Here is a 13,670-nt window from a genome sequence, read left to right as displayed (position 1 = left end):
CAGAGCCACTCATGTCCAACCCTCAGAGGCCCCAGACGTGGCAGTGAGCCATCGGGAGGGACAGCTGTAGCTACAGAAAACCTACTTTTTGGGTTCCACGCCATACTTGCTTATCTTTTTCAGCAAATTGGTGTTTAACCTTTGCTTGATCATATGGATCCTTATTGAAGGGGCAAAAAATGGGTCAACCGCACGCTCTGTATGGGAAATGTATATTGTTGAGTCCTGCTACCTGGGCCAAACGTTTGCTGAATTTGGGAAGTAGCGTCCCTGCCCATCGAGATGACTTCTGTGTGTCAACACGGGTAGCGAGAGAAAGAAGGAAGTCTTCAAGTTTTGTAGGTCGTACAGAGCAAAATCCAAATTTGGGTTTTGTTTGTTTGCGTGTTGCCAAAAGTAGGTAAACATTTGTGTGTTTGAGATTGGTCATTGAGCCATGTTTCAGTTTTACCTTTGACTTTAATTTGTATCTTTTGAATATGCAATATTTTGGTGTCATAGTGGAAATTTAGCAAGAAAACTTATGTCTCCTAAACCTGCGGATGGGTGACATACCTGTGGTAACAGGTATTCCACAGTGGTCACATTGCTTCTTGAAAGGCTACTTCATATTCCATTGAGTAAATTTTTCCCATATTGGTTTTTCTTGCTTCCAGTTTTTCTAAACTAGTATGTTTGCCACAAACTGAGCAAAACAAGAGGAGAGTCTTACATGGCAGTCATATCTGAGCCAGAAAATAAGTTCCTTTCTTGTTTTTGGCTTTGTTCACGAGACGGGGCTAGTTAGAACTGCTCAGGAGAAGCACGTGGCAAGGTTTCTGGGAATGGGAGAGATTAAAGGACCATGTGATATTGATTCCCTAGGAGTAGAGCCCCATGGTATCTGCCTTTCATCATGGGCCTGCTGCAGAAGGGTAGAAAGTGCTAGAAGCCTGTCTGAATATAGGAAAGGCAAGCCATGCTCTGCAGAGTTAGACGCAGTCATTACTTATAATTATTTTCTACCACCTGGGAAAAATAGGATCGGAATGAGCAGGTCTGTTTGAAATGATGCTTTCAAAAAAGTTCTAGAAACAGCTTCCTAGCTCCATGAGAAACCATCTCTTTGGAAACTAAGTGTCTTTGAAACAGTCTACTATTTTTAAGCATCTCTCTGAATATAATACAACTTTTACCTAAAATTCCTCTTGGAAACTTTTCTATAGGTGTAGTAACTTCATGGATTTTTTTAATCCTGTCATTCATCCACTCCTCAACCTGAAATGTATGGCCACAAAACATGACATTACTGTCCCTAATGATGGAGGTAATTGCTATATTATACTGTATTGTACTATAAACATAGGTCCAGTATATAGAATATATACTTATAGACCAAATATACACAATATAGTACATATGTACCATGTATTTGTTTATGTGTGCATGTCCGTGCACACAGACACACATGGATATAGGCACACATAAACATACACATGCATGTACTGTTCATGCACGTAGACATATGCACACATACACATGATTGCAGCACTAGATGCATTTTGAGCTCTGCCCAACATTGAGTTTGGAAGATAAACATGTACACATGATGGCACAGACATCAGTCCACTGCACACGTAGTCATAATGGACACGGAAGAAGCTGAAGTTTCGGTGGGGAATGAGATCCCTCAAGAGTCACGAGTGCCCCGTGAGCCCACAAGGCATGGGCATCCGCCCACACACGGGTGGGTGTGCGTGCGCATGCGCAGAGATTGGAAAGCGTGCTGTGTGTGCAGAGAACTCAGTGTTGGGGAGAAGGAAGGAAGGGGGGGAGGTAGCGCTGTCCCTGGGAGAGCTCAGTGAGTGTGTGGACTCAGCGACCATCTTTGTGCTTCTGATGCCCTCTCCCTGTGTCTGGCTGCCAGCTCAGCACCTGTACGGGGGTGGCTAGCAGGTGCTCAGACAGCACACCTGCTCCTCTCCCGGGATCTCCCATGGCAGACGGCTCCCCCCTTCACCCATCTGTTCATGCCAGAGATTGAGAGGCCAGTCTTCATGTTTCTATTTTCTTTCTCTCCAGAAATGCAGTACTGCAGAAAGTCCTTTTTGTCTCTAATGTCAAATGCTCTTGGGATCTATCAAGTTCTTTGCCATGTTTGGGCCATTCCCATCACTTTCTTACAATTAAACAAGTCTCCTAATTAGTATCTGTTTTCACTCTTTCTTAACTATCCATTCTGTAGATGGCAGCACACATGTGCTTTAGAAAATAGCAGCTGTGTAACATACTTCTCCTTCTTCTGAATTCCACCCTCAAGAGTGTCCCCTAGTCATCTTCTCCCAAAGTTCATCCTTCACTCCTGTCCCCTTCTTCATCCCCAGCCTCCTTCTCAGACCTGAGTCCTGTAGACTTCTGCTTCACCAAAGACCTTTTTCTTCTATTGGTGGGAGGGATTTCATGTTGTATAAAATACGTTTGCCTTTATGTGTCCTGGTTTTTCTGGTAAACAACATTCCTTCCCCATTAGAAGCTGGTGTGGGATTGCAGACTCGCATAATTTGTGTTTCTTCCCACAACCAAGAACAAGGAGTGAAGAATCTGACCTCAGCTTGCTCTTGTGGAGGTACATGGAGTGCCTCGGCAAGTCCCCGTGGACACAGAGCTCTGATTGGGCTCTGGATCCCCACAGCACATCTAGGGCTTTCTCACTCTTCCTGGGACATCGCCACACAAGCCCATTGGCTCGCTAAGATCCTCTTTAACTAGTTTCTTCTCCCACCCTCTCACGGGGGATTGTAAACCTCTCTTTGTCTCGTATCTTAAGCCATAATGCATAATATAGTGCACATTCCTCCCTTTCAGAATGGCACACAGTTCCCCATACATATGAACACATCATGTTTATCTTCCCCTGTCCTCTGTAATATGAGGCGGAAACATCCTTCCTTTTGCATATGGCAGACCCCACCATGTGGGGTTGAGACCCACCCCTTCCCAACTTGGAAAAGAACATCCACCAACCCAAAAATCTCATCTAGATCATGGAACATGGGTTATCTGTCCATTGTGCTCTGCACCTATATGTGTGGTGCGTTAAGTACGGCTCCATAAATATCTGTGAAACACAATCAGTAATCCCTATCTTATCTACAATGTCAGTCAACTTTCCATCAGACAGGTTTATTGTGAATGTTAATGGCACTTTTTAAAAATTTTTTAAGTTTTTTTTTTTTTTGAGAGAGCACGTGCACAAGCTGGGAAGGGGCAGAGAGAGGGAGAAAGAGGGAGAGAATCCCAAGCAGGCTCCACGCTGTCAGCACAGAGCCTGATGAGGGGCTTGAGCTCATGAACCATGATGAGATCATGACCTGGACTGAAATCAACAGTCCGATGCTTAACCAATCGAGCCACCCAGGTGCCCCACTAATGTCACTTTCTAATCATCTTTAAAATTAGATAATGTTTTAACTGATCAATAAAGAGATACAAGAGTTAACCTATCAAAGGCCATTTTATTCTAAGGATTAACTTACTCATGTGGATTCAGAAAGGTGATAAAGGAAAAGTAAATGAGAGAATAGTTCAGAGTACCTGTCATAGCACATATTGTTTTGTCTCAGGGTATCCCTTGGAAGAGATGGGCTTTACCAAGGATTATGCAGGATATAGCTGAATATTTGTCAGGATTTCATACACTGATGGTGATATATAATCTCATAAATGCTAGTACATGACTTTTACAAGAACACCGTATATTTCATCACAGACCAATGAGAAGTAAAGAATAATTACAACTTTATAGAATAAGCAAGGGAAATTATATTTTATAGGAAAGAGAGTAGTAAATGCCAGCATGTAAATTACTTTTTGAATTATATTTTCCAGGTCTGCAGGCTGCTAGGTGCTTTAATGACAAAAAGTTCTATGCCAACAAAGGCTGAATGTTCCTGCCATTTTGTAAAAGGGCCCCTTGAAGGAAGAAAAATGTAACAGCGTCTTGAAAGGAAATGTTGCTTGCTCTTTTGGAGGCTGGAAGAATCTTTCCAGGGTTGACAGATTACTGATGTTTTAGAGTTGCCTCATGCTGCTGGGGTATTCTTCCAGCTCTTCAAATTAAAAATGGAGCAGAGACAAAATATCCTGGAGCTCCTGATCTGTGAAATTAATCAAAATTGTGACATTTGAAAAAACAGCCTGGTCATTCACTTCTCTTAACTTTGGGACTATTAAATAAGAGCATAAATCAGACCTCGTATCTTTTTACAATATGCAGGAATGATTTTATTCCATTCTTATTTAGTAGTGTAAGTGCAGGATGCCCCTTTCGAGTCAGGTCCAGGCTCCTAGGACTGACGCATATGCCTATCTGTCCATTACATGTGGCCTCAGCAGCACTACATGGTGATGCATTTCTCTACTTGAAACATTTCAAGGGACCAATGGCAGTTCAAGAGACCAATGCCAGTTCACTCTTGAGATACAGAAAACTATGTCCTTACATATACGTAATGAGAAATAAACGTTTGCATAGGATATAATAAGAATGCAGGAAGATAGAATTCACATAGAGATTAAAATAGTGTCTAAACCTCTATTTTGGTGGTCCTTGGCAAATTCTCAAAGTCACTCCCTAATAGTACAGGGATTAGAAACCTACATGGCTTGCGAAAATCTTCAATCCTTAGTTAGCTAGTCAACAGATACATTGCGTGTGGGCAGCAGGATTCTTCACCTCCATGGTGACCAGGAACGGAATGAGTTTTGGCCAAGAGCCCTGTGTGTTCTCTTTCCTGGCTCAGTCTTCTCTGGGCTCTGAGCTCTCTGTGCTGGTGGGCACACTGGCTCTCTCTGGAGGATGACACAGGGCCTCTCAAAGTGGCCTGTGATACTGTGATTTAAAATAAGAAACATGTATTCAGTCTTCGACCCCATTCCTGGCACTGGAACTCCATAAACATGCACAAGGACAGGGTTCGGAGAACTTCTGGGTTGGTGAACATGTGGCAGTGTGGGCACAGTGGCACCCCTGGGGAGGGCATGGAGGCTGTGTGCCCCTTCTCACATAGCTGGCCCTGTGTAGCTCTTCCTCTGGCTGCTCTTGAGTTAGGGCCTTTATAATAAACAGATAGGTACTCTAGTGAGTAAAATGTTTCTGAGTTCTGTGAGCCACTCTAGAAAATTAGTTGAATCCAAGTTGGGGGTGGTTGGAACCTCTGACCTATAGCGGATAGTCAGAATATCACAGGTGCCAACCGTACGTGTGAGTGCTGTCTGCAGTGGGGGCCATCTCGTAGGATGGAGCCCTTACCCTGGGGGATGCAAGGCTATCTGTAGGTGGATGGTGTTGGAGGGGGACCCCCCCCCCCCCGCAAATGGATGGTGTCCCGGAGGGGGATCTGAGGCCATCTGCAGGTGGATGGTGTCAGAGGGGGATCCGAGGCCATCTGCAGGTGGATGGCGTCAGAATTAGCTGAATGGTAGGACCCCCACCTGGTGTCTGAGGACTGCTGGTGATGTGATGAAACCCCCGACACACACATTGGCTTTGGGTGCAGAAGCCTGAAACCTAATGTTTCTCAGGGATCCATTTATTTGAACTATTTAAGATAAGACACTCTAAGTTAGAACCTGAGTGATGCACCCATTTCCTTTGAATCCTGGAGCAGAGGATGTAGTGGGCACACTGGTGACAGTGGGCATGGTAGTATAAGTGGGCACCACAGTGACAGTGGGCACAGCGGTGTCAGAGGGAATGGAGGTATCGGGGCACGGCAGTGTGAGCAGCAGTGGACGGTCCATGTGGTTGTTCTGCATCGGGGTGCTGGGGTCCTCAGTTTTCCTGTACTTGCCTCACCCAGGTCAGGAGTGTCCTCCCTGCCCCTGCTTTGTTCCCTCTTGCTCCTGTCTTCCCAAGCACGTGGACCTCACAGCCATGTCAGAGAAGGTTCCATAACATGTTTCTTAGCGGGATGTAATCAGTGTAGCACAATCCGTTCTCTCCCAAGGGGCTGCTTGGAATTGAGAAAGCAGAGAAGTCTTGCAGGATTTCTCACCCTGCTTCTAAAATTAGGGAGTGGGTAAGAGAGACGTGAGGCCAGGGGAAAGTTCTCATATCCTTATTATTATTTTTAATGTTTATTTTTGAGAGAGAAAGAGACAGAGTGGGAGCGGGGCGAGGGGCAGAGAGAGACACAGAATCGGAAGCAGGCTCCAGCCTCCCAGCTGTCAGCACAGAGCCCGACGCGGAGCCTGAACTCACGGACTGTGAGATCATGACCCGAGACGAGATCAGACACTTAACCAACTGAGCCACTCAGGCACCTGTCCTTATTATTAAATAATGTATATTCTCACCTTGTTCTCTAAAAGGAGGTGGCACTTAGTGGTGGACACACGATGGCCCTGGGATTATAGCTCAGTTTCACTACTGCTTGAATTGCACGAAACTGGACATTATTCTTCATATTTTTGATTCCTCCATGTTTTGTCTGTAATATGTGTAATATGTGCAACTGCTCATGCCAGTTGCTCAGGTATCTGCAAACGATGTCCCGCAGGCTATCTGCAGCCCACCGCCTGTTTTTGTAAATAAAATTTTATTGGCCCATGGCCACACTCATTTGTTTACAGACAGTCTATGGCTGCTCTTGTGCTGTAATGAGAGCGAGCAGTCGGGAGAGACCGTGTGGCCCACGAAGCTGAAAGTATTTACAGTCCAGCCCTCTACTGATAGTTTATTGACCCTGTTCTATTTCATAGGATGGCTGTATGGATACAAATAAAATTGTGGCAAAGCTCACTGAGCACACCAAAGACCACCAGGAATATACCTGGAGAAAAAGCGAGGTTGATTGCCCTTTACACAGCAAAGCACGTGTACCCTGGAGAAAAAGCATGTTTGAATCCCGTGGCGAAGGATTACTGTGCCAAAATAAATAAAACATTCTGCAAGACCCAGACAAGTGAATGCTTGGTAACAGCTCTAGAGCCATGAACTCAGATTTCATTTCATCCAGTACATACTTACTAGGCAACTACTACATGTGTGTCCCTGAGCCAGGCAGTGGAAATCCAAGCGAGGTTAGAGGAAGGTTCTGCTGCTACTTCAGTTCAAGATCAGCTGGAGGGACAAATTAAAGGGGAGGAAAAGTTACTTAAAGCTGGGAAAGTATAGGTGCACCGAGGAAGGTTTGTTTCTGTACATCTTGGGAAATCGTCCCTTAGAAGAGCATAGGGTGAGTTCTGAGGGACAGAGCGTCATGCCAGGCACAGACAAGGAGCGCCAGGGCCTTCTGAGCTAATGGAGTCTTGAACGTAGTTACGAAGGAACCCAGCAGATTTTAGGAATTAAGAATAGCACAAATGGGAAAGATGCAGCTAAATTAAAACAACAAAATAAAAAGAACAGTAAAACTAGAGTCAGATTGTGGCACAAAACAGCGATGTGATAAGAAATAGCCTAGCTCAGAGTTTTGGAAATCAAAGTTTGAATTACCTCATTCAGAGAAAGCTTTCCCAGTGGAAGAAAGGAAGGGAAGGGAGCAAGGGAAGGGAGGGAAGGAAAGGAGGGAGGAAAGGAAGGAAGAAAAAAGAACGCTTAAATTCTATTCCCCCATCTAACGTATCACTGCATTGCATTGCATTGCATTTGCTGACTCAATATTTCCCGTACAAAGTTGATTGAATAAGGTTTCCATTTAGGGCCTCGCCCCAGGTGTTGGATAGATGATGCTGGTACTTCTGTGAAAAGCTATCTGTATTGTTTTCATGATACATGGTATTTCAATGTCATTTTACTTACTTTCTTTATAACTACAAAAAAAAAATCTATAATGAGAAATGCTGTCTATACCTCTTTGCACCAGAGCGCCTTTCTCGCCGGGGTGAACGTATACCAATCACCGATTACGTTTAACAAGGGAATCACAGTGTTGTACTTTTTTCAGAAGAGCAAGTTGGGAAACCCAGGAAGAGTGTGGTGCACATACAGCCATCTTTCCAAAGACGACGGCCCGCTCGCCTCCTGGAAATCGGAGCTCCCTTCTATCAAGACAACCAGCTGCAGGTGAAGGTCTACTGGAAAAAGACTGAAGGTGCGTCAACGCTCTTTGATGATTTGTTATTTGCATTAAGTAGCCCAGTGATCTCAGGGTGCTGGTGAGAAAGTCAAGTCGAGACACGGTGTTGATTTTAAGGAACACGGGAGCTGAACAAAACACTTTAGTCCTTTTTTTTTTTTTTTTTTTTTTAATGCCTTGCTGTTGTGAAGTCTGGATGGGCAGCCCCGTCTTTCCCGGGAATCTGTATCACATTTGGAAATCAGTATCAGTCAGCTGCTTGGACGTTAACATTTCAGGGATGTTAGCCTGTCTTCACTGTGTTCTCAGAAGGCCGATCTTGTCTCCAAAATACTCATTATTTTGTGCTGTAAATTTTTGTTGTAAATGAGCTTTTTGTTTAAAAAAAAAAAAAAGGCAACCCAAATAATTGGATTTGGAGATGGAAATGGAGAAAAAAAGTCACTTATCTCAGTAGTGTTTCATAGGAACAGCATTTAGGTGGATGTCCTGTCGGAAGTTATCTGTGTTTCTGTTCTTCCCTCATTTGTTTTATGTGTATGTCCCCCCATATATACTATTTATATGTAAAACACACATTTTCGTATAACATATGAGCATTCTACCTTGTCGCGCATTTCCAGTGACATTTTTGAATCGCTACTGTGCACAGACACGCCACACTATCCCAATGCTCCACTAAAACAAACCAGTCAGGTGCCTTCAGAAGTTCCATGCTATGATTCATTCTTCAGTAAAGATTTGCCCTCAGAATACATTCTCTTCGTTCTGAGTATTTGCTGGAGTGGCTGTCTTTGGGATAAATTCATCTTGTTTTCTTTATTCGTAGCATATTTATCTTGTGTTATTGACATGGTCCTTTTGGATCTCCTGGTGCACTTTTATCCTCTCTGATATGTTTTGAAAACATACAAAAAATAGATTGTTTCAAGAGCTCAGTTTTTACAATTCTTCCATATCTTCTGGAAGGGCAGTGTTGCTCTGGTATTCACTCGTGTGCCATACAGGAGACTGGTGTCGGAGTTCTTCTTGTTCCAGCGGTTTCTTCACAACTGTTGACATCTGGGGCACCTGGGGGTCTCAGTCGGTTAAGCGTCCAACTTCGGCTCAAGTCATGATCTCATGGTTCATGGGTTCGAGCACCGTGTAAGGCTCGCTGCTGTCAGTGCAGAGCCTGCTTTGGATCCTCTGTCCCCCTTGATCTCTGTCCCTCCTCTGCTTGCACGCTCTCTTAAAACTAAATGACACATTAAAAAAAAAATGACTGTTTCCCCAAAGCTCTGGGCTGCTGCCTTGGCCCTAAATCAAATATTATGAGAAAGTTAATTTCTTTAACTTTCTGTAGAGGCATTTGGCATATTTTTCCAACTTTCTGGCATTACCACATTGTCTTAACTACTGTAGGTTTATACATATTTTTAATAATAGCCTTTCAGTTTTTTTTTTTACTTTTTTTCAAATTGTCTTGATTATTCTTTGCCCTTTGTATTCTTGTATAAAAATTTGCACTAGTTTCTTGATTTCCACAAAAATCTTCTGAGATCTTTACTGAAATTACAATCAATCTATATGGTAATGACTGGAGGGGCGCCTGGATGGCTCAGTTGGTTAAGCGTCCGAATTTGGCTCAGGTCATGATCTCACGGTTCTTGAGTTCGAGCCCTGCGTCAGGCTCTGTGCTGACAGCTCAGAGCCTGGAACCTCTTCGGATTCTGTGTCTCCCTCTGACCCTGCCCTGCTCCTGCTCTGCTCCTGATCATGCTCTGTCTCTCAAAAAGTAATCAATATATGGTAATGACTGGAGAATTCACTCCTTAAAAATCTGCACACTTGACATATCACTTTATTTATTCAGGTTTTAAAATTTCCTCTCAACAGTAATTTGTAATATATAATGTGGAAGCTGTAATACTTTTTAATATGATTATTCTGAGGTGTTTGTTTATTTGGATCCTATGATATATACATGCATACATTTCCCTCCATTTTATTCTCTAACTTTTGCTGCCATATATAAAAATGCATCTTCCAAGGCAGCTGGGTGGCTCAGTCAGTTAAGTGTCCGACTCTTGGTTTCGGTTCAGGTCATGATGTCACGGTTCGTGAGTTTGAACCCCACGCTGGGCTCTGTGCTGATAGCACGGAGCCTGCTTGAGTTTCTCTCTCTCCCTGTCTCTGACCCTCCCAAGCTTGCACTCTCACTCTCTCAAAATCAATAAACTTAAAAAATCCATCTTCTATTTATATCTTGATGGTGAATCCAACTATATTGTTATATTACTTTGCTCATTACAACATTTCCTCTGATGATTCTTTTCCATTCTTCTGTAAAGGCAATCATGTAGCATGTAAATAATGAGAATTTTATAGTTTCCTTTCCAAACCTTTGACATTTTACTCCTTTCCCTTGCCTTGACGTTCAGTACAGGGTGGAATACAGGTGATCATTGCAGATGTGTATGGTCAATATTCCCATACAATAATGACTGGAACACACAACAACCAAGGAATCACATCTGTCTTCAAGTGCAGATTAAACTGGAACCACCGTGCAGTAGAGTTACTTTGCTGGCAGATGTAGGTTGATTTCACCAGATCACATGGCCACTTAGGAACTAAGAATAAGTCATGCTCTAACTAGAGTTTTGTCTTCCTCCAGAATGCGCTTTTTCTTAAATTATATCCATCCCATTTCCCTTTTGATTTTAAATTTGAAAGCCAAATTAACATATAAAACATAGGGGAGCCTCACTGTACCACAACCCTCTGTAGAAGGAGACTGTGGAAAGCTTTGGAGAGTCCAGCCCTCTCCGAAGTGGGAAGCACGTGTGCCGAACTTATTCCACATTTGTTCTCCTTCTAGAAACCTGTTAGGCACCCTGTGACCTACAGAATCCCAAACCAAAGTTCCCCAGACACTTATGAAGCATGTGTACATTCATAATTATCACAAATGTAGGAAAGGAGACGCCTTTTAAATCAAAACACAGTGCTACTATTTTACGAATTCTGTTCAGAATGTGAAAATGAGCTCTCTTTCTGTTATGAAAAGGGCACTTTGGCTGGCTTTCTGGACGTTTTCACTCTGTAAAATTATAATTGTGTGCACTGAATACAACTCAATAGACCCATCTCAAATGGTTTGAAAGCCTTAGGCACAAGTACCTGAATATTCTTTAATCGTAACTAATTTCCACCATTGGATACACTGAGTTGAAAACCTAAAAGAAACTAAATGTTGGTGACAAATCAGAGGAGAAGAGAATCTTGTTCACTAATTGAGACAAAATTGTAAGTAGAAATTGGTTTCTAGCTATCTGTTACATTTCCTAAAAGTGAGGGTGGCCAGGACGTTGGTTTTGGACTTGGGAGTTAGGAACTCAGAAGCACAAATCTGTTCACTCACATTGAATATTCTCACAGAGAGAGCTTCAGTGGTTTTGTATTATTTATGATGACACAGCATATAATTTTGTAGGGAAGTGACTCAAACATCAAATATTAGCCCACCTTAGTGCATATGGTAGTTGGCTTATAATAGTGAATGCTCTGGAAGGAAAGAAATATCCTCAACAGTGAATTTCTGGAACAATCATTATTTATAAAAGGAATAGTTGTCCTTTTGTTATTCTACAGACATCAGTTCTGAATAGAATCTACAATTGATTATTTTAGGCTTTTTGGTTTAGACTTAGTGTTTGCACTCCAAAAATATGAAAAATTAGCTCAGAGAGAGAAAACATACTTCTACTTTGAGTAGAAATGCCTTCTGCCTAGGTGTTCAGAATTCTTTTACAGAATTGTACAAACTCAGGAAGTCTGTCTCACCAAAGCAGTTTTACAAATATGAAGAGAACGAGGCATTATTTCGTGAAAGGGTATCATCCAACTAACATTTATTGAGCATGTACTACCTACCAGGTGCTATTTCTGGTGTTAGAGATGCTTAGAGAACAAACTCCCATCTAAGAAATGGGCATTTTCTGATGCCTCTCCATGTGTATGTCCCCTGCCATCAGTGTGGAGAGTTCCCCTCACCGCAGCTATTCCACGGTGCTCCGAGATGGTCTCTTTCTCACAGCTCTGAGTTCAGTCAGGCCGGCATTCTTGATCATTAGATGTTTGGAATTTAGAGATTAACATTGAATTAAAAATTGTGCAGCCTTTAATTTTTGCCAGACACTGTTGGATACATTTTACTTTTTATTTCGAGTTAGGTATATTTCAGGAACAAATTAGAGGCATCTACTTTTTTGAAGCATAGTTGAAGCATGCTGAAAATACATTTCAGTATTTAAAAATACTTCTCAAGGACTTTTTAATTCATTTGTGGAAGGAAGAACTTAAGCTCAAGAACCAGAACAGCAAGGCATTTAGGATAGAATTTTCCTATGTATCCCCTTAGGAAACATTTGATTTCATGACACTGTTTTTCATATTCTAGTTAGACACTTGGTCCTGAAGTCATATCCTAAATACAAGCTTGCAGTATTTTCATACTTGGCAAGATGAAGCTGAAGACAAGACTGACTGTCCATCTGTCTATCTTGTCTAATTTATCTATTTATTTTTGAGACAGTGCATGGGAGCAAGTGGAGGAGGGACAGAGGAACAGAGAGATAATCTTAAGCAGGTTCCATGCTCATTGCAGAGGCCATATTGGGACTCGATCCCATGACCCCTGGGATCATGACCTGAGCCGAAATCAAGAGTCAGATGCTCAACCGAGTGAGCCACCCAGGTGCTCCAATGGTCACTTAAGCTTGAAACCATTCTTCATTCTTCTCCCCTCCCCATGTTAGGTATATGGTGTCATACTTTACGTCCTTTTATTTTGTGAATCCATTCGTACAAAAACTTACTGCTTGTGTTTACTGCTTTTCTTATTCTTGCTTATGGTCTTTCTTTTCCACTCAAAGTGGCCCCTTTAACATTTCTTGTAAGGCTGGTTTAGTGGTGATGAATTCCTTTAGCTTTTGTATGTCTGGGAAACTCTTTCTCTCTCCTTTTATTCTGAATGATAACCTGGCTGGATATTCTTGACTGCGAGCCTTTTTTCTTTCAGCAGTTTGAATATATCATGCCATTCCCTTTTGCCCTGCAGAGTTTCTTCTGAAAATCAGTGGATAACCTTAGGGGGTTTCCCTCGTGTGCAACTGTTTTCTCTTGCTGCTCATAAAATTCTCTCTTAATCACTACTTTCTACTATTTTAATTACTATTTATCTTCTGTGGACCTCCTTGGGTTGATATTTCGGGGGCTCTCTGTGTCTCCTGGATCCAGATTTCTGTGTTCTCCCCCAGATTTGGATTTCAGCTATTATTTCCTCATACTCATTTTCTGCCCCTTTTTCTCTCTCTTCTCCTTCTTACATCCCCCTAATAATGTGAATGTTATTACGTTTCATGTAGTCACTGAGCTCCCTCAGTGTATTATCATTTGTTGTTATTAATAGTTTTCTCTCTCTTGTTCTGCTTGATTGCTTTCCGTTACCGTGTCCTCCAGTATGCACTGCCTCTCTTCCGCTTCCTCTAGTCTCCTGTTTACTCTCTCTTGTTGATTCTTAGTTTCTGTTATTGATGTTTTCATCTCATTGGTTCTTCGTTATGT

At 42.4% G+C, this 13,670-nt stretch overlaps 1 protein-coding gene across 3 annotated transcripts in view; it reads left to right on the top strand.

Annotated features, from left to right (window-relative positions):
* Positions 1-13,670, top strand: part of ANOS1 (anosmin 1) — a 179,994-nt gene that overhangs the window by 153,367 nt on the left and 12,957 nt on the right. For 2 of the 3 annotated variants that reach the window (XM_027050597.2, XM_053202044.1), the window contains one exon: positions 7,929-8,075. In XM_027050597.2, the coding sequence (XP_026906398.1) occupies positions 7,929-8,075 (147 nt within the window). The remainder of the gene's footprint in view (positions 1-7,928; positions 8,076-13,670) is intronic. The other variant, XM_027050598.2, reaches the window with a different exon arrangement.

Source organism: Acinonyx jubatus, chromosome X (genome assembly GCF_027475565.1).
Source record: "Acinonyx jubatus isolate Ajub_Pintada_27869175 chromosome X, VMU_Ajub_asm_v1.0, whole genome shotgun sequence".
Taxonomy (NCBI): domain Eukaryota; kingdom Metazoa; phylum Chordata; class Mammalia; order Carnivora; family Felidae; genus Acinonyx; species Acinonyx jubatus.
The sequence above is the reverse complement of the archived record's forward strand: the minus strand, read 5'-3'. Positions and strand labels throughout refer to the sequence as shown.